Consider the following 19,805-nt stretch of genomic DNA (forward strand, 5'->3'; position numbering starts at 1 on the left):
ACATCTTAAAAATTCTTTATAAGGCCATTTGGAAATGTTTTACAATGTACTCATTACAGATATTTGTGAACTCGTTTCATTCATTACAACCCACAATAGCAATATTTAATCTCACATAGAAGTATACTTGCTATACACACACAGTTTCAGATTGTTCAGTGGCCACAATCTTTGGCCAGAGCAGGAAGAAGTAACACAGGTTCTCTTTTAGTCTGTGCACCAACTGCTTGTGCCTTAATGATGTTTCTTTTCGCCACCCACACATAAACAGAGTGGAACTTAACAGTCTCACAAAAATGTACACCATTGAAGCAGTCAGCATGACAAACCTGAAAGAAAATTATATATTTATATATATATATATATATATTTTTAAAAAAATTAAAAGAAAAAACATGCACACCAAAGACACAGCCTGATAAAATTGAAAACTTACAGCACAGTTTGGGTCGATTGATACTTCAGCTTAAAGCGTCCATTTGCCCCATAAAGATGTGCCACATTCACACAGTTTTAACATTCTAAGGAAAACACTGCTGTGGGTCTTTACAGAAAAGAAAAGCAAATAATAAAGCCTGTGATGCCCAATTCGGAAAGATATACACACTTCCCTTCATGAAACCAAATCATTCTGAACATGGCAATGGGATTAAAACATGACCTGTAGTTTAAAACAAAATTTAACAAAAGAAAATCAAGTATATCTAATCTGTTTTGTTTTTTGAAGTGTAAAAATGAGCCTTGATAGAAAAAAGACAATTTAAAACAAAAAAAGCACACCAGCTTCAGTATAAATGGTTTCAAGGCAAAACCCAACTAACAGATTTGTACTGCACACAAGTCCCTCAAACTATTCAGTGGCATCTTGCATCTACAATTTCTAATAGACTCTTATCAAAAATATTCAAACCTTCTCTGTTTTTAAGAAGAAACACAAACTGAGGCTGATATTAATTTGTGTCCAGAGCTACAAGGTTGTTTTGTATGATGAAATAAATAAGCCCATCCCTCGCTGCCCCTATTTGGCTGGCCACTTGTTAAAAAAAATGGCTACGAGCATCTTTACTGACTGATACACACATTACAGAAACGAAGGAAAATAATAATAAAGAACACTAAAAGGACATAACTTTAAAGCTAACAGATTTTGCATAATGTCTCTAACAAACAATACAAGCGTACATTCCACAAAGATGCTTGTGCTGCAATGGTGAGATCTACATTTCTTTGTGGCTTTCAAAAATAATTTTGATAATTCTCCATATCTGGTACCCACCAAAGAAAAAAAATCACAATTTTCTTTGGAGGAAGAAATTTCCAACTTACGAGTGGCTGATGCAGCCATCAATTATAAACAGACAACTGATCTGGAATCGCCTTAACTACATAACATATATCTGAGTGGTGGTCGGTTGCCAGTGGCACCCCCCTCCACTCCATCGGCCGCCCTCATCAAAAGTCATCTATACCTGACAATTTGACCCATATACGATCAGTACAGTTGTTAACATTTATAGAAAATTATATTAAAAACAAAAAGGCTTATAAAAACTAATACGTTTCTGTGTTTGTGGGTCAGAATATTCCCTCGTGGTCCAATCAGATGTTTCTAATGGTCAACAGTTTTAAATCAGAGCTCTTAAAATTTTAACATCCACTGGGTAAAGGCCGTCTTTTCCTTTGTCAGACACCCTTGTTTATACTTTGTGTGCTAATGTACCAAAGCAAAGTAACAAAATCATGGAATAGGTATGTGTGTTTTACAAACATCAGTACCCAGCTGTGATGACAGTCAAATCAGTTTATGGCTCACAAAGTGGTTAAATGGAGACAACTGATCCTGTGAAAAATTAATCAGTATCTCCGGTTTCAAATCTGAAAGGCTGGCAACAAAATTGGCCAGTGGCGATACAAAGATAAAGTACCAGACAGGCCTGTTCCTCAAGTCCAGTGCAGCAGAAAACAGTCACTTCTGAGGAGCCTGTAGTCATGAATAATATCCAGCTCAGGTAAGAGGCAAGTGAAAGTGATATTTTCCCGTCCTTGTGATAGATCACGCGGGATGTTTGTCACTCAAACCGATATCTCGTATGTGGTCCCTCCAACGCCGGTTACCTTCTTCACACCGCCCCCCGGCTTGGTTGCAGTGTGATTGGCCAAAACTGGGCGAGAGGTGGATCTGAGTGGACAGCCATTTGAAAGAGTGAGAGAGGAGGGGTGGGGGCATTTTAGGGATGAGGAGAGAGGAGACATGGAGGGGGAGGTGAGAAGTTCTACTTCACAAAACAACAAGCAGATAAAAAACAGCAAATGTTTACGAAGGATCTTATAAGGCATTTGGTAACTATAATTGGTGAATGTGAAAAGGATGCAGACCCAAAAGACTATGGGACAGAAATAAATAGCAACGTTAGGCATGCTGTAACAGAGATAAACACATACTGGCATGCTTCTAATAGTAACCTAAAGATAAACTACGACAAAACTCTAATAACACGACATCCACACATACACCCAACAGGTTAAGTGTAAACAACACAGACTGACTGTAAACCATGTAAGAGGAAAAGGAAGACTCACACAGATCAGGGAAGAAGAGAAAGGCTGACACAAACCAGGAGGGAAGAGTAGGAAAAGGAGGAGAAGGAAGAGTGGCAGGCTGACGAATTTGGCGACAGATCACTACTCACTGTGGAGCCTGATGCCCCCCTCCGACTCCTCCCCCTCCCAGCACAGTGCCCCCTCCTGCAGGACGAGGTTTGTGCTGAGGCCCAGCATCCCCGGTGTAAGACGGGGACTTGCTGAGGGACAGGCCGCGAGGTGGCGGAGAGACAGGGGGTTCAGGCAAGCGAGCCCCAGGGGAAGAGGATGAGGAGGAAGGGTTACGAGGGGCTCGGGAAGAGAAGTCCTGGTTATGCTGTAGCAAGTGCTGAGCCTCAAGAGGCCTGGAGGAGGAGGGAGGGGGTGGGCTGACTGCACGCAGGTAGGCCCTGTGGGGGGAGGAGAAAGTGGCAGAGCCCTGGAGCAGCTGCCCCTCTCTCTGCTGGGCGATCTGAGCTGAGAGGAAGGGCGACGTGTAGCCCTGCAGTGGGCTACTGGGTGACACAACCTCAGGCTGACCCATGATAGTGGTGGAAGGAAAAGGAACATGATGTTTCTGTGGCGACAGCTCATGTGCAGCTGACTCAAATTCTGGGCTTTCAGATGGCGTCAGCAGGCTATCATAGGACAAGCTGCCATTCCGAGGTGTCTGATTGGCCAGGCTTTTGTAGCTGGTGTCTGTTGTGCCTTCTGATGGGAGCGTAGCCAGCGGGTTATGTGCAGTCTGTGCCGAGCGCAGGCTGGATGATCGTGAGCCACCGGTGGACAGAACCAGCGAGGATGGGTAGGAGGTGTAGGAGCGCCCAGTCAGGGAGTAACCTGACATGCCCCCTGACACCCCGACAGTAGTCCAAGCAGGGCCACCAGGGCCCTCACCCCTCTCCCCTCCCCCTCTGCGCACCCCTACACCTCCTCCCACCACTGTGGCCCCGTCCAGGCTGCTTGGCTCCGAACGGTAGCTAGGCTGGCGGCTGGACTGAAGGATGGAGGGAGATGGAGAGTCAAGACTCTCTCCACGGATCATCTGAGGAGAGGAGAGAGGAGGAGAAACAGACCACAGGTAAAGATGGAAAGAGAGTAAGGAAAAAAAGTAATGAAGAAGGCAGCATGTGTGAAGAGGGCAAAAGCAATGAAAATTACCATCCTACCTCAGGTAGAAAACACACAAAACAGTTTTTGAACACAGTTTAACAGGACATAAAAAGTAGGAAGAAAAAGAAAACTGTGGAGGGGGGGTCATTGGATGCTTGATTGGTGCTCTACTCCATCATCACACTACTGGACCAGAAACATTGACTGGTTTGAACAAGCACTGACATTGCATGTCAACAACTGTGTGCGTGTCAACACATGAATGAAAATACAAATATAAATGGCAAAGAACCACACATTCCAGTCAATGTAGTCTCAGGGAAATGGACAGCTTCCACCCAAAAACAGAGACAGCCAAAGGGGAATACACACATACACAGTGAGACTTACTGCTCAACCGATGGCCACTGAATGATCAATTTAAAGTAAAAACAAAAAAAAAAAAGAGGGGAATTTATTTACCACAAAGAAAATTAGAAGACATGACAGCCTCCAGCCCAGCTGCTACAGGTAACTGTAAGATTGTGCTTTTTCTGCTCTCTCTGCCTGCTATTTGTGTAGTCATACAAACACACAGAATCAACATGGTTGTGTGCCTGTTAAGAATTATTTTCATTTGCAAGCTCTACATATAAATCCTACATCAGGCAAAAGGACACAATTAATTTCTCTTGTAGCATATTGTGATATGATTGGCCTGTACCAAAGAGCGAGCCAAGTACATGCTAATTAAAATGTACCTTATTCGGGTGAGTGAGGGCTGTGTGGTTCCTCCCTGGACTGTTGTAAGCTGGTGTGTACTTGTACATTGATGGTGTAGGTGGAGCCTCAGTCAACAAGCTGCTCTCTGAGGGACAAGAAACCCAAAGTGACATTTCAGTGATGTGCATTTATGATTAGAAAGCAAACATTCACTGTTTACACAACAGCTGAAACACTCGAAGCACCTCCGCTTCACTTTATGATTAGCACTCAAACACTGACACGTCTGGTGGTTTATCTGCAACCACCTGAATTCTCTCACGCATATTTATGTGTTTCTCACCCTCTGTGTCCGCACGCGGCAGACCAGGGTAACGAAGATCAGGCTTAGGAGGAGGTGGAGGCTCTGCGTCAGCTGACTGGCTTTCCATCTGATCAAGGCTGCTCTTGGACTGGAGAAGATGAACAGAAAAATGGTATTGAGTTCAGACATTTCTAAAGTTTGTAAAATATGATTAACTGCCAATATCACCAGTATATACAAATCAATCAGAAATCCAATGTTAAAAAGCAGACAGGAATTGTACAGGACGGATGTTATGCAAGTACATCAGCCATTTCAAACCAAAACCAAAACCCAACTTGGAGTTCTTTATGGCTCTAATGACAACCATGTAAATACTCTGCCCTCATCCTATTCTCTTGATTAGATGAGTTTCTTGTCAACAATGAGGAAATGCATTTGTAAAATTGCCCACACCCAAACACACATACCTGCATAAATGTTTTTCAAAAACTAGAACATTATATCTCATATTGATCCATCACCGGACAAATTTATTGCTGAGATGTGATCATATGTTAAACAAATAAGCATGCAGACAAAAGCCCCATCTTTTGGTTTAATTTGGTTTCAAAGCTTCATAAAACAATATATGTAGGATAACTGGTTTGAGTCTGCTCAAGAAATTATTTTCAGTCTGCAAATTCAGTCATAATAATTCAAAGAGAAAAAAGCAACTGTAAAGTGTGGCAAGAATGCTTTAAAGTTGCAAATGCAGCCCAAAGACTTTATGGCAGGGGTGAGCAACTTCGGTTCTTTTATTTTAAAAAATAAAAATAAAAAAATAAAAAAAAAGTGTAAAAACACTAAATCATATAATTGTATAACACTTTGTAATTCTTTGATCACTTGTATATGTTAATATAAAATATTTTTAAAAATCTAATCTTATCTGAAGAGGACCAGTACGTCTGTTCAGACAGTTGCTTTTTTGCCGCTGTTTTCTATTCAGGTTGCTGGACTGTCCCATGTTCATGAATAATATCTGGGTGCTTACACTGAAGTTGTTTGGACACATTGCATGTTTCCTTTAGTGTTCGGGACATGTTTGCCAACAGTGAAATATTTATGAACTGTTTTCACTATCTTGTAATTGTACTCAACAGCAAACCCAAAGTTATCCCACTGTAAAGATCTGAATGAAGCTGATGCATCTAAACGTCCTTCTCTTAACTGTGCTAGAGCTATTTTTATGTGTCTGTGTGTATATGTGTGTGTGTGTGTGTGTATATGTGTCAGCCACAACCAAGTCCCAGGGGGAGAAGTGAGTGGGGTGGGAGGCAACAGGGATTGGGGTTTGACTTGCAGGGGTGAGCTTTTGCCTGAATGGAAAGGCACACACATTTAGTGGCCTGTAAAAGCAGGCTACTAAGCGTGCACCACAGCAATTTCTACTGGAAAACCAAAACCCTGCAGAACGAAAGGGCAGATTGTCCTATGCACAACGGGTCGAACGGCTCGGTATTTACCAAGTCCTGTTGGATCCCTGAATCATTTGGTGCATACTGAAATGCAAAACATAACAAGACTGAGGACCCCAAAGCAGCTACACTCCTCTATCAGACAAAAATTAGAAAACATTCCCCTTAAAAGTCCAGCAACCAGTCTAATAAGTTCCTGGATGTTTGCAGACTGTTGTTTAAAGTAGAGGGGATGGTACTAAGAGGTATACGTGGCCATACCTAAATCTTTAACAGACATATTGCTGCCATCATATTCAAGATGAGCAAATACTTTTTCTTCAATCATTGAAATGTTGTGGTTTTTTATTGCAAACCAGAATTACTTAGAAAGCACCGACCTCTGCCAAGCAATTATATATGTTTTTTTATTAATCAATTTGGGAGAAAATTATCCCCATCTCTCCCTAGCAAAGAATCCTTTAAAAAAATTCCTGGTTCCAGGGGTGATCCAGTTCCCCAAAAATTATAATTTCCCTATTATTTATCCCATTTCTGATACTTCCTGAAAATTTAATCAAAACCCATCCATAACTTTCAAACTTATGTTCACAGACAGACAGACAAACCAGCACTGCTAAATACATGACGTCTGCCTTTGCTGAGCTCATAAAATAGTGGTTTATGAGCTCTGTAAATCATGGCATTTACATTTTACAGTAAAAGATTTAGTAACACTTACCCTTGTGCTGTGTCGGTCATTCTGGATCCCATTGTCCAGGACCTTGGCTTCTAGTTGGGCCTCAGTAAGAGGTGGCCGAAGAAATGGCGGCTGAACTTCCACTGTCTGATGGCCTCGCCACCGGCCCACATATCTGTAACACATTAATACATATAAAATTTTTGGGCAGTAAATCAAAGGCTATGAAGTGTTTTGTCAATTGAAAAACATAATATGGCAATATAATCCATTCTAAGGAAATGCCTGCACTCATATAGTCCATTAACTGAAAGACAGACAGAAACAATAAGAGGGTGAAAAGAGAGAGAATAGTGGTAAATTAACTGCAGAAGTGTAAATAGGAGGCTAATAAACATAGGAATGTAGAGGATAGAGAATGTGCTGACCTGGGAGCCTGAGAGCTGCAGAGTACATGTGAAATGTTCCTCATGCAGCCATTGGTGAAAGGGTTAACTCCTCCCCGAAATTTCCCTGTCACCTACAGAGAAAGAGAGGAAAGAAAAACAATCATGCTTTCAACTCTAATAATGTCAAAAGACAAGAATACAACTGAGCAAAATGTATCCGAACTGAGTCAGTGATGCACACAAGCAGCTCTTGTTTGTACCTGCTCATTTGTGGTCCTACCACGGGCCACTAGCACTATGTGAAACCCAGTCAGGCCAGCAACTGGGATAAAAAACAGACCAGCCACACACATCACAGCCATACTGGGAAGCAGCGTCAAGGACATCACCAAAAAATATATATAAGAAAACTAAAACATAGTGACAACAAAACAAAGCAAATAAAACGGGAAAAGAAAGTCCAACAACATATTCTGTGCTTTTATTACTACAGAGCATCAAGTAAAGGATACGTAACAGCAGCATGTGGCGTATCCAGCTGATGGCTGTTTCGTAGAACATATACCAAACCAAAGCCAAATACATCCACAATGTGGGTGGTTAGAGAAAGTAAAAAGAGGAAGAAATAACGATAATTCCTTCGGCCAATACAATTGTTCACCCATGGACAATGGTGGTCAAACTCCTAAGGGAACACAAGATCAGAAAAGAACAAAACTCCACATTAATAATGACTGAGGAGGAGAAACATTAACTTTTTTTTTTTTTTTTTAAAATCATTTCAGCACAACTTCTACAGCCTTCACTCCCATGTGGAAAACTTAGAGTAGGACAGATTGAGTCTGAGCAGCCATGATACTATGAAATAAGAAGGCATTTGTAAAATAGAAGGAAAACTCATATATGTGTAATAAAGATTTAAGAGGTGTTTACAGACAAACTTTGGATATATTCAAATCAAAGTTTCATCACAAAAGTGAGGACATGTTCCTGAGGTATTCAGTTGATAAGAGGGAGAAAAATGTCTGGATAATAATGCAACCCACTTTCATATGCATGATAAAGTGAAATATTTCCAATTGTAATGGATTCATGATACAGTGAGACCACAAAATTGCAGGTGTATAGCCATGAGTCTGAGTGTATACCTCTACACAGTTGTCGCAGACAGAGCAATGCGAGCAACGCGGCGGGCGGTAGAAGCGGCAGGTGGAGCACCACTTCATGCGCACCTGAATGCCTTTGATCTCCACAGTCTTATAGAGCGGGGCGCGGAAATCGTCCTCTTTATCCTCATCCTCCTCCGCTACAAACAAAAGACACACCAAACAATACCGCTCTCACATCACAATGATTCATCACATTCTCTATGCATTATATTAGTGAACACAATTCAATATTCTGTCCAGTCTTATGATGTACATCATGTCCTGAAATAAACTGTAATTTCACCCACCACTGCTTAAACCTCCCTACCTCTGGGGAAGACTCCAGGGTCCATGAAAGTGGCCATGCAGAAATTGGCGAGTGTAAAGAGGAATATCACAGCAATGTAGATTGGAATGACTGAGGAAACATCCTCAGATAACCATGGGCACCTGGACAGTATTTTACAGGGGAAAAAGTTATAAAACTAAAATATAGTTATGCAACCTGTTTTAAATCCTGACACTTGCTAGAAACACAGATGGGAAAGGATTCCTCCACACATCAACATCTGCTTGTGAGCTTTGGTGCATGGCAAATGAACACCCAAGCAGCTCCACTGAGACTGCTCAGCAGCTAAATATAAATCACTGTAATTGTAAATGCAGAGCACACAGGTGTGACTGTATGAAACGGTGCAAGTGCTGCTGAAAAGATAGCAAGTGTGTGACAAAGAAAACAACAATATATCATCAGATAAAATAATATCAGAGTATTTATACAATTTTTGCAACAAAAAAAGTATGCAAAGCATAATTATTACACTGACACAACTGTGTCTTCATATGTGTGCTTCTTTGGCACCATGTTTTTGTACAATAGCCAAATAAACACTTACGTGAAGCAGAAGAAGAGTGTTGTGGACCCAACAAGAAAAGTGGTGGCTGCAGACACTGGGACATATCGGCTGGGTCGAAATGGACGGGGAGGAGCAGAAGCAGGACCCCCAACCCCTCCCCCAACCCCCCCACCACTGAAACCCGGCATTAGAGTCAAGTGTAGGAGAGGACAGACAGGGAGATAGCTATAAACTGTCTATTGACAATGAACTAGAGCTATACAGGTCAAAATGGGGAATGCTGTGTTGTTTTGGAAGGAAGGGCCATGACTAATGATTAGCAACGAAAAACGTCTAACCAAACCAACTATGCAAAGCAGCAATTGAATGAATAGTCTGTACAGATAATTAGGGTCTCACGACACTGATTTAAAACAAGATATTTTCTTATACAGCAGTATCAAATATAGCTCTACTTGCACGTGCACAGCTTGTTGTAAATATCTACATTGTATGCATATTTTTTAATCTTTATAGAAATGCCATGTGATACAAAAATATAGGTTGATACTTCATAAATATTTTTGTATGGCTTAAATTGAGCTGTATTTGGTGCAACAATGTGGACAATTCTTGTGCAATAACATATACACTGCTGTGCATATACTAGGACAACCAATGCACTCAATGCTGGAGCAATCTAGCTTTCTCTCCACTTGTAACACTCTGTGTTTACATTAATGCTCATTGCTGTGCTAAAGTTCTGATTGTCCACTTTAGTGAAAATTAATATAAAAAAGTAAATTAAAGAGGTAGTGCAGCAGGCCAAAAGCAGGAGTACATGGAGGAGAACAGGCAGAGGATTGAGTACAGCAGCTGCTGATGACTTCTGTGATAGTCCCAAGAGGGCTTATTTAGGCACTGGGTGGGTGGAAGAAACTGAGGATGGCAGCAGGAGGGATAGTTCCAACATTTCAGACTAACTCAGCAGGGGAAACCAACCAAAACAAATTTGCTTTTAAGCCAGTTGTGGGAAGCTGCATAACATCAAACAAAGGTCCATGAGGAATTAATTTTTAAAAAGCCGCTTTAAAAAAAAAAAAAAAAAAAAAAAAAAAAAAATCTACGCATGTGTTTGCAAGAGATAAAAAAAAAATCAAAATATTCTAAATGAGTCTCAATCTTTTGAGACCACCGTCTTTAGTCTTTTTGTCTATGTGAGAACAGATTCAACTCATTCCATAAAGAGGTCCCATGAAGTTCACAAAGGTGCCATCGCATTTGGCTGGGGATGGATTTATTGAATGCCCCCAACTCCAAATTCTCTTCAAATACACCTCCTTTCCCATTTTGCATCTCTTAAAAAAGGGCACGTATAATGGGAATGTTACATAGCAGAAAAGATTCTCATCCTTTTTTTATCCAGGTCTTCCTCTACCCCCTGGCTCTGTGGGTAAACTGCTGGACACTCCTGTAAAAACAGTTAAAAACTATTTATACAAGTCACAAGTCAAATTTACTAAAATATATCTAATTGACCAAACAATTACACCATAAATAAATAAATTAGACCATTTATTACTCATTTCCATAACATTACACAAAAACAGACTGGTATTCAGGAAGCTGTTTAGTACAAATGCATTGTGTGATGTGTAATCTAGATAAAAAGGAAAAAGAATGTCATTCAAAATGCAAATGCCTATCTTCCTTATTCCTGCTTTTTACTGGTATAGATTCCATTGTTTTGTTTTTTTGTCTATCTTTTAAAATTATGGTTCGAACCTAAAACAAATAGAAACAAAATTGAGCCATGTGACCTTTGTTTAGCCATGATCCAATATGGTAACTGCATACTAAAGAGCATAATGACCAACAATAATACTGCAGCAATGTGAAATGATTTCAATGCATTTTGAATATGCAATCTGTGTCAACAGTCATTCAACTTTTACAGAGGGAAGTTATCCAAAAGAAGCAGTGATTTCACAACAATGTCACTAGCAGGACTCTTGGTGTACTAATAAAACTTAGTCATAAACATTTTACTATTATTCAAAAACAGGGTTCAACCATCTGCTGTTGTTACACACAGTTGTAAACGTCAATGCCCTCAGCTGGTCAACACCCCCCACTGATGGAAATTAAAAACACCATGTAGACAAAGACCTGTGACACACTCGTGCCCATTTCCTTCATCTTCAAATGAAAAACTAGTCGGTGTGGTGCGAGCAAACTGGAAACAGACCCGGAGTACAAGTGTAATCTGATAGTTTGGTCACACCCCTCCGTTCAACAATCATCTGAGCCAAGAAATAAAGAGATATAGCTGAGACAGTGTCAGTGCGTCTGTTGTTATTCACCTCATCTGTCTCACAACAAATCCCCCCCGACTCTAATGGATGTTAATCCTAAAATCTCCGTGTCGAGCTTTGCTTGTCATGTCACCACAACAATCTGCACGTCACAAGCTACACCGTTAAGTGGCCGGTCAACAAAATTTAATCTTTTTTTTTTTTTTTTTTTTTTAAAAGAGCGTTGTGTTTGGTTATTGTGTCTTAAAACTATACAACCAAACTATGATTAAATAACTGAAAGATATCTTGAAACAGACCAACCATTAAACAGCAGGCCAATGCAGCGCAAGGATTCAGTCAGGACAACTAACGTTGCCGTAATCTTCTCACACCAACGTGATCCCCATAAAACTACACCCCACTCTTTCACAAAAAACATACATTGTGTAGTTTTAGTTTAAAGAAGAAACAACGACAGATTTAAAGGAAATACATAGGTGATAATCATTCAGAGGTTTAACCTAGCTTCGAAAGTTTTTTTGCGACACTGCTCAGCCCTTTACCACAGTTACAATAGTGCGCTAGCGTTATTTACTTGGTTAGCATGGGAGCTTTACAAAAGCGATGAGACTTTCATTGACGATTTGTGACAAAGCAGTAATGGCTTTCAGCCAAACAGTGACCTCAAACAAATTGTAAAGCACGCACCTAACGTTCAGCATGCGAGCTGTCTTCCCCGTTGGGTGTGGGTGGTTTCAGTCCTTCTTGAGTTAGCCACTAGGAAACTACTTAGCTCGCTTGCTAGGCCGACATCGGAATCCCGGAACTAGACGATCTTTACTCAGGTGGATTAAACAGCCAATCAGAGGCGCAGGGGGTGTGGTCTGTTGAACAAATAAACTAGGCGATTATGCCAAAGTGTAGGTTTATTTATTACAAATACAGTTAGAGAAAACCACTTTCTGGATGTTGTATTGGAAAATAGAGTCATTACTGAACACATAACAGTGTATAAAAGTACCCTATCTGTAATATAGCTACACATTTCAAATGTGGCTTTGTTTGATCATTCTTTTCACATTTCATCCTAAGTATGTACTTTGTTAACACTGCCATATTTTTTTTAAAGAACATTTGCAAAAGTATTGGGCATTTTAGCGGTCTTTTTAAATTATTTCTATGCATGACTGCCTACTCAAACTGTATAAACTGTATACATTTTTAAAATTTATTGGATTCAGCTCAGGTTATACATTTATGATAAGGGGGTGACTAAAGCAATAAACACTTTATGGAAGTGGACATACGTGTTTAGTAAAATTGACCAAAATACAAATTTAATTGACCTTGGTAAGTATAAAATGTTTGAAGGCCTTTCAAGCAAAGTTGAAACAGCTATACTTCTAAGATATAAACACTGAACACTCAAAAGTATTTTTATCAACTATACCAGTATACCATTGTCCTCCAATGCATCCATTATTCAGAACTAGACCTGAAGTGTCTGTAAGTACAAATAATAAAGTTCATCCAGAAGTGGCAAAGGTAGAAAAATAACTAAAAAAAAAAAAAAAAAAAAAAAAAAAAGCCAATATCTGTGTTGCAAAAAAAGAAATCAAGCAATGGCTAAATGGCAACTTTCTTCAGTTTAATACAGAAGAAACAAAAACTTTTGTTACTGCTCTACATCATGTCATCTCGGAAATTATGCAGCAAATGAGTTTCTTCAGCTTTTTCTTTCAGTGTAGCATCATAAATTTGAGAGCCATCTTTGTCACTGCAATGTCTCCTTAGTATCACTCCACTGCTAGTTTGGTAGTTTTTAATCATATCAGAAATATTTAAAGTATTTCTTAGGTTCTCACCATAGATACTTTTAGTTTTAGATTTCATTTTAAAAGCTTAGTTTAACCATTAGAGCCCTATACAATCAAGCCCCACCGTATTCAGTAGACTAAATTGCTGAAACCCCATTCTTCTTCCTACTCGCTTAGGTTTTTAGGGACAGAGGTTGCTGCTGATCCCACATATTTACTGTGGCTTGATCTTAATGGTAAAACCTTGCACTTATTTTTCATGAAGTGAGCTTGTTAAATTTGCAGTTGAAGATTGACTGAAAATCTGCTCCTAAATCTGATGTTAGTTTCTGAAAGACACTTTCTTCAGGCAGTGGAGGAGAGGATACTGCTTAGAGTGCTTATGGTAGAAACAGAAATACTGTAGAAGACAAGGTTAAAAAAAAAAACAAAAAAAAAAAGATTTCAGACTTCTATAAAGTTTGAAATGACTAATAGTCAGTATATGGAAACATTTAACATTTTAACCAGTTTCAACAAACAGGTAGGAAAAAAAGTATGAGCAAAAGGATTAAAATCATAACTTTATCACCAAATCACAATTTCATTGATCAATATTAATGTATGCTTAGTTATTCCCCAATTGTGCTGCACATATAGATGCCACACACTGACATACATTTACCACTTACGTGTTAATCATGTGGACATTTAAAAGAGCATAAAGGTGTAAAGGATGCTCTATAAGGTGGCAGCTGTTGACAAAACAAACATCAAAAAGGTTCCTGATGTAGTGCCTCCAAGCAGTTCCCAGTATGGAGACTGCTGGGATTTGGCCTTCAGGTTAGTGTCTTTTGGTCAGGACTGACACTGGTGCATAAAGCAGAGGAATATGTTACTTTAGAAATTTTTATTAAAGTTTCTAGAAAACTTGAGCAAAATTTCTTAAGTTACACCTTAAAATTGTAGACATAGACTTAATTAAATCACAATGATGGCCAGATATATAAATGTAGAAATTGCCTGGATGCACAAAAGGTAACTGCTGCTAGAGTGGAAGTTAGTAAAAATTACCACACCATGTTTTATCGATTAAAATTTATTATTCAAGAAAAAAAGTCAATGTTTAGAAAAGAGACAATTGAGAAAAATCTTCCTGCACTTTGAAGTGAAAAACATATGCACAGTGTATTCAATACCACAGTGTAATTTACAACCATGTTCTTTACAAAGGACAAAACAACAAAAAAAAAAACATTGGAATAAAATCCAGCATGACCGCTCCCTAATATGATCTCCACTTCTCTCCAAGTCCTCTTTCTTCACTTCATGTCCATAAAGCGGATGTCCATGATGAGAAGAGTGTGTCTGGGTAATGGTCTAGGTGCTGGTGACAGCACTTTCATCACCTGTGTCTGTGTGTCCACAAAAGTTACTACAATAAAACCACACACAGGGCTCTCCACAATGCTTTTTCTAGCACCTTCATCTCCATCTTCTGCGCTGCTCACGCTCAGCACATGATAGGTCAGGTCTCTCCCTGGCGTCACAGGAACTAGTTTTAGTTGTGTATCATCCTGAGACATTCCCAGAGGTAAGCATGAGTCTGGGATGGATGGTGCCCCAATCTTGTAGATGCGGACATCTGAGAAGCGCACTTCATAAGAGAAAGGGTAGAAAGACACTCCACGGAAGCCATAGAAATACTCACGGATCTTCTCATCCCGGGTCTCCCGTCGACACTCCTTGGAGCGTTCAACCACTCCCCCAGACTTGGGGAGGAGTACAACTCGCACAAAGTGGGGCAGGTCTCGTTTGAGTTCATTGTAAAGCCTTTCATGGTCTAACACGAGCACTACATCAACCTGAAAGGTGGAGGCACAGTGTACCAGAGCCTGATATCCAGAACCTTTCACCCAGCCACAAGTGTTAATGATACATCCTCCTACGCTGGCCTTCCTGTTCACCTCACAGCGTTGAGAAAACACCTCTGCCAGGCATGATGTCAGCTACACATCAGGAGAAAAGTGTCAGAAAATTGGAATATAACTCAAGATAACACAAACCGAAGTTGTATTTTGTCTTTATGCTTTTATAAATAAAACTGCTGAATATTCTGCTCACCTTGTTGTAAAGTTTGATGTTGGTTCCGGGAGTAGTAGAGCCAAAGTGGTAGACTAAAGGAGCCTGGACTGAGAAACCCTCTTCCACGTCTGCTGGGCGTTCAATGCACAGTGCAGACACTGTTCCTGGCACAGACACCTGAAGAAACAGCAGGATCTTTTACTGCATATTGATAAGAATATATCAATTAATATTTACCTGAGGCTTGACATATGAACAGTCAAATTTCAAGACCAAATTAAAAATGAACTACAGTTCTGAGGCACTGTCATAGAACATGTATGGAGAAATTAGCTTGGACCCCACCACAATGAATGGATTTAGGTTAATCTTCTTTCTTGCCATATCATTTACAATTAGTGTTGAGAAAAGTAGAAATATTAGCTGTAACATGGGCCTTCAGTATACATTTTTTAAAAGATATAAATGACATGTAAATTACAGCAAATCTTATTATTCAATAATCTAATCACAATAAAGAAAAAAATAAATCACAAATCTTTAAAATAAGACCCTCTGTGGTTTCATGAAAAAGAAATTCAGCTCATCTTGAATTTGATGGGAGAAACATCAAACTAAGACATGCTGGGATGAGGCAACAAAAGGCAGGAAAAGTAAGTGGGAACCAAAAAAAAAATGTATTAGAGGAACATGTTGCAACTTCATGGCATGAAGCATCACTGTGATTGAAAACAGACACGACTGTCAGAGAAATTCAGGATTCAGGAAACTGTATGTGAACACAGTGAGCTATGCAATCTACCAATGCAAGTTAACGCTTTATTACACAAAAAAGCTATGTGTAACAATGATACAGAAATACTGCCATTTTCTTTGAGCCAAAGTTGCCAGATAATTTAAAAATGTTAAAACTCTACATCTTTCTGACTACTGAGTAGAGCTTGCACTCAGTTTATTTGTGTAGCTTGCATCTCAGATGGCAGGTGGGAAGTTGCAAGTAGGACAGTCTTGATGTTCAACATCAATGACTTAAAAGATTATAAAGATATTACATGGTACAATTATTCTGTATTTATACAACTGTTAAAACAGAATAAAGAAAAAACTTTTTATTCCACAATTGCCGGGAGCTAAAGCCATCTGATCTGAGGAAGCATTACTCTTTAATTGAAAAACATGCCTTGTATTACACAGATGTGTGTAGGTTAAACTGTTGTATTAATCCCAGAGCGTTCAGGCTATTTCGTGTATTTGTGCGTGGTCTGCTTAAATTTGAATTATGATAGCTCTGATTCATTTTACCCCACTCTGGCCGACATCCAATTCCACCAGTGTTGGTCTCCTTCCAACTCTCACAGCATAGTTAAGAAGCATCCGACACACTGTAGACTTCCCTACATCTGTAGGACCCACCACCATCACCTGAGAGACAACAATTGTTAAGAATAAATATATAATGTATTTAGTGACAAAATCAGATGCAGTAGTTCCTCATTAAATTCACCCTGGGCCCTCTCTCATTGTCCCGCTCCGCTTGTTTCCTCATCTGTTCCAGAGCAGCATGTGTGTTCAAGTAGAGCAGCATTGGAGTATCCTTGGATACATAAGCCACCTGTGATTGTGACAGAGAGATGGTAGATGTTTTATGATTGTATTCTTTAAAGTGTATCAATTTTCGGATTAAAAAATTAGTAGATTCTTGTCCATGTTGTTCACCTCTGGTTTTCCATAAAGATTCACACTGCAGCCTTGCCATGTGAAAACAGCTATCTTGGAGCCTGGTCCAAATGTGTACTTCTTATTGCGATTCAGCTCTGAGCCAAACACTTCAGCCATTCCTGTGAGGAGTTCCAATTCGACTTGTTCTGCAGAATCGCCTGCTTCCACCTCAAACCGAAGTTCAGTCTCCTTCTCCAGGTCAAACCTGTTGCATACCTTCCCTGTTGCTGGAGCTTCTTCAGTTGTCTTTTCCACACCTTCTGTTGCCATGACTAACAACAAAAAATATATATAAAATACATATGGCAAGTACTATTGGTTGTCAAATGTAATAATAATATAATATAATATAATATAATATAATATAATATAATACCACTTTAATTTAGCTTTTTTTTTTTTTTTTTTTTAAAAAGTCTAAGATTGCCTGAATTTCAACTCAATAAAATAAACACAAAAATATAAAATGTGATTGGTCTGATTAGAACTGAAACTAAAAGGGAAAAAAATAGTGGATTGTTACGTCACTAGTCTTAAATTATCTGTTAACAATTTAATTCATAAAATAAACAAAACAACCTCTAAAGGCCAAGATGATGCCTTTGGATTATTTAAGTGATTAATGGTTGTTTATATGCTTACCTTACCTATATAAATAGTCCATATATTTAAAATAAATAAATAAATAAAACAAAAAGCAGATTGTGTGTGTCTGTGACAAGGAGAGAAATAAATAAATAAATAAAACTTTACACGTCTGACAGAAGAGGGAGACTTGTGACTTTTACCATAAAAGATGTTATGGTGGTATTAAAGAGAAGTGGACCTTGTACAAGCTGAACATTAGATAAAAGCAATTCTGAGAGTGTAAACAATGTTTTTAGACAACCAAAAAATTGCAAGTAAACTTTTTTAATTTAAAAAAAAAAGAGGCAAAAATTTAGCATGCTGTGGCTAAGCGAAATTCACTCCTTAACATTTAAACAAAATGTTAAATGGTCCAAACTTATCCTGTATGATGGGGGAAAAGTGTATTGTATGGCTGTCAAATTTATTATACTTACCTTCTACTTGTAGTTGTAGTTTTTTAGAGAAAAAATAAGCACTTCTCACTCCAGGATCTACAGCCAGACGCGGGATGATGACGTCACGTTTCAAGCGCTTCTTCTGCTTTCGGCTTTCATCGTAAAGGTGAACAACTACACCTCCAACTGGCTTTTCACGAAATCGCCTTTGTTCCGCAAAAAAGCGCTTATTATTATTATTATTATTATTATTATTATTATTATTATTAATAATAATAATAATAATAATAATAATAATAATAATAATAATAATAATAATAATAATAATAAATCTGTTTCTGCATCCTCTGCTAGATTTTCATCCACAGCTTTTACCCTGCAGAGGGCCACTACCCTTCTCATTCATATTTCCTTTTCATAAAAAGTACACAGCCATATATTTTCTCCCAACAGTTGAACAGCTGATCATGAACATCTAGAGTGATGTGCTGTGCTTACCCTTACATTTATCTACAACATGGCTAAAGTTTATTCTAATAGAAGCAGGGGTATGATTTTTGTTGCCTCAGTATACATTGTAGCATCCCCGATTGATAAGATGGTCTCTCGAACTGATGGTTCACAACCTTTATTGATCAGCCGTGTATGTAAACACACCGTAAGAGCTACAAAAGCAAATAAAATACAATTAGCACCCTTATTTGTATGTTTTTACCTTATTTCCTTAAATCCACTTTAACAATCTCTATTCTGAGTGCTATTACCATTTATGTTAATTAAACATTTTAACATTGTTTTTTACCTGTTGTATAACACAAAATTACCCACATGTATTTACATTCACATTGATTAAACATCAGAATTATTAAACTTGAACGTTTCTTATTAAGAATGGTCCTTATCAAAGAGCATGAGCACCATCTAGTGGCCAAAAGCCGTTCAACTTTACACTTTGCAGACCACATTAAACTTCGGTCAGATTTAACAAAATTGCATTTACATAACAAAACAGAAATACTAACCTTGTTCCCTCATCAACCAGGTGCTAAGACAGTATAAGTAGCCTTCCTTTAGCTCTAACAATTTCCCTGCGTAACCGTGGGGCACTTTCTTTTACACCCGGGATTTCACGCTGCAGCTGCATACCTTTTTCAGCAATTGCGGCTGATTTTCGACACCTTACTCTTCCGAACCCTTTCAAAATAAAAGCTTTAGCTGAAACAAAAATACACAGCACATAACACTTCCGAACTGATTTCACAATGAAACAAGTATTAGCAAGGTCATTTACATACATTTTCTCCATTTTCACTGCCCTGGTGCTAATATTCAAAACATAAATCTAGCCTAAATAGTCCTTCCACTTGCAATTTCCAAAATCTTCATAAAATGATCTCCATCTATTCCCAAAGCTTTATCGGCAACCACATTCAGCATACCATACAAATTCACATCAGTGACCACTGTAACAAATTTAGACTGACCCAGTTTTTTTTTGTTTTTTTTTTTTTGCTTTGATTACAATTATTTAATAATAGTTGTCACAGTAGATTTGAAAACGTGGAATTTATAAAGCAACAGCCATTTCTAAACTCATTTGAATTTGCACTTTATCTACTGCAATATTTCTTAGAGTATGTATCTTTAAAAGTTAAAATGACCCAAATCATAC

The 19,805-nt window shown here is 38.7% G+C and overlaps 2 protein-coding genes across 2 annotated transcripts; both read right to left on the reverse strand.

Moving 5' to 3' along the window:
• Window positions 1-26: 26 nt before the first annotated feature.
• Window positions 27-9,420, reverse strand: zdhhc5b (zDHHC palmitoyltransferase 5b; the record flags this gene model as incomplete). The annotated part of the gene is made up of 11 exons (XM_079249976.1): window positions 27-2,179; window positions 2,691-3,625; window positions 4,434-4,540; window positions 4,739-4,847; window positions 6,881-7,013; window positions 7,267-7,358; window positions 7,488-7,590; window positions 7,740-7,912; window positions 8,376-8,533; window positions 8,704-8,825; window positions 9,272-9,420. 11 exons carry the CDS (start codon window positions 9,418-9,420, stop codon window positions 2,074-2,076), a joined length of 2,187 nt encoding a protein of 728 aa, XP_079106102.1. The 3' UTR covers window positions 27-2,073.
• Window positions 9,421-14,465: 5,045 nt separating this feature from the next.
• clp1 (cleavage factor polyribonucleotide kinase subunit 1) lies at window positions 14,466-19,280 on the reverse strand. Its single transcript, XM_079249589.1, has 7 exons — window positions 19,156-19,280; window positions 18,173-18,229; window positions 17,106-17,380; window positions 16,894-17,001; window positions 16,692-16,811; window positions 15,429-15,566; window positions 14,466-15,313 (listed from the first exon to the last, which is right to left on the reverse strand). The coding sequence occupies exons 1-7, from the start codon at window positions 19,166-19,168 to the stop codon at window positions 14,627-14,629; spliced, it is 1,398 nt and encodes a 465-aa protein (XP_079105715.1). The 5' UTR covers window positions 19,169-19,280; the 3' UTR covers window positions 14,466-14,626.
• Between the last annotated feature and the right edge of the window lie 525 nt (window positions 19,281-19,805).

Source organism: Telmatherina bonti (genome assembly GCF_933228915.1).
Source record: "Telmatherina bonti genome assembly, chromosome: 12".
Lineage (NCBI taxonomy): Eukaryota > Metazoa > Chordata > Actinopteri > Atheriniformes > Telmatherinidae > Telmatherina > Telmatherina bonti.

Coding starts and splice junctions, on each gene's coding strand:
- clp1 (XM_079249589.1), bottom strand. Junction 16,812..16,893: donor ACAATGAGAGAGGGCCCAGG/GTGAATTTAATG, acceptor GTTGTCTCTCAG/GTGATGGTGGTGGGTCCTAC. Junction 15,567..16,691: donor TGGATGTCGGCCAGAGTGGG/GTAAAATGAATC, acceptor CTGTTTCTTCAG/GTGTCTGTGCCAGGAACAGT.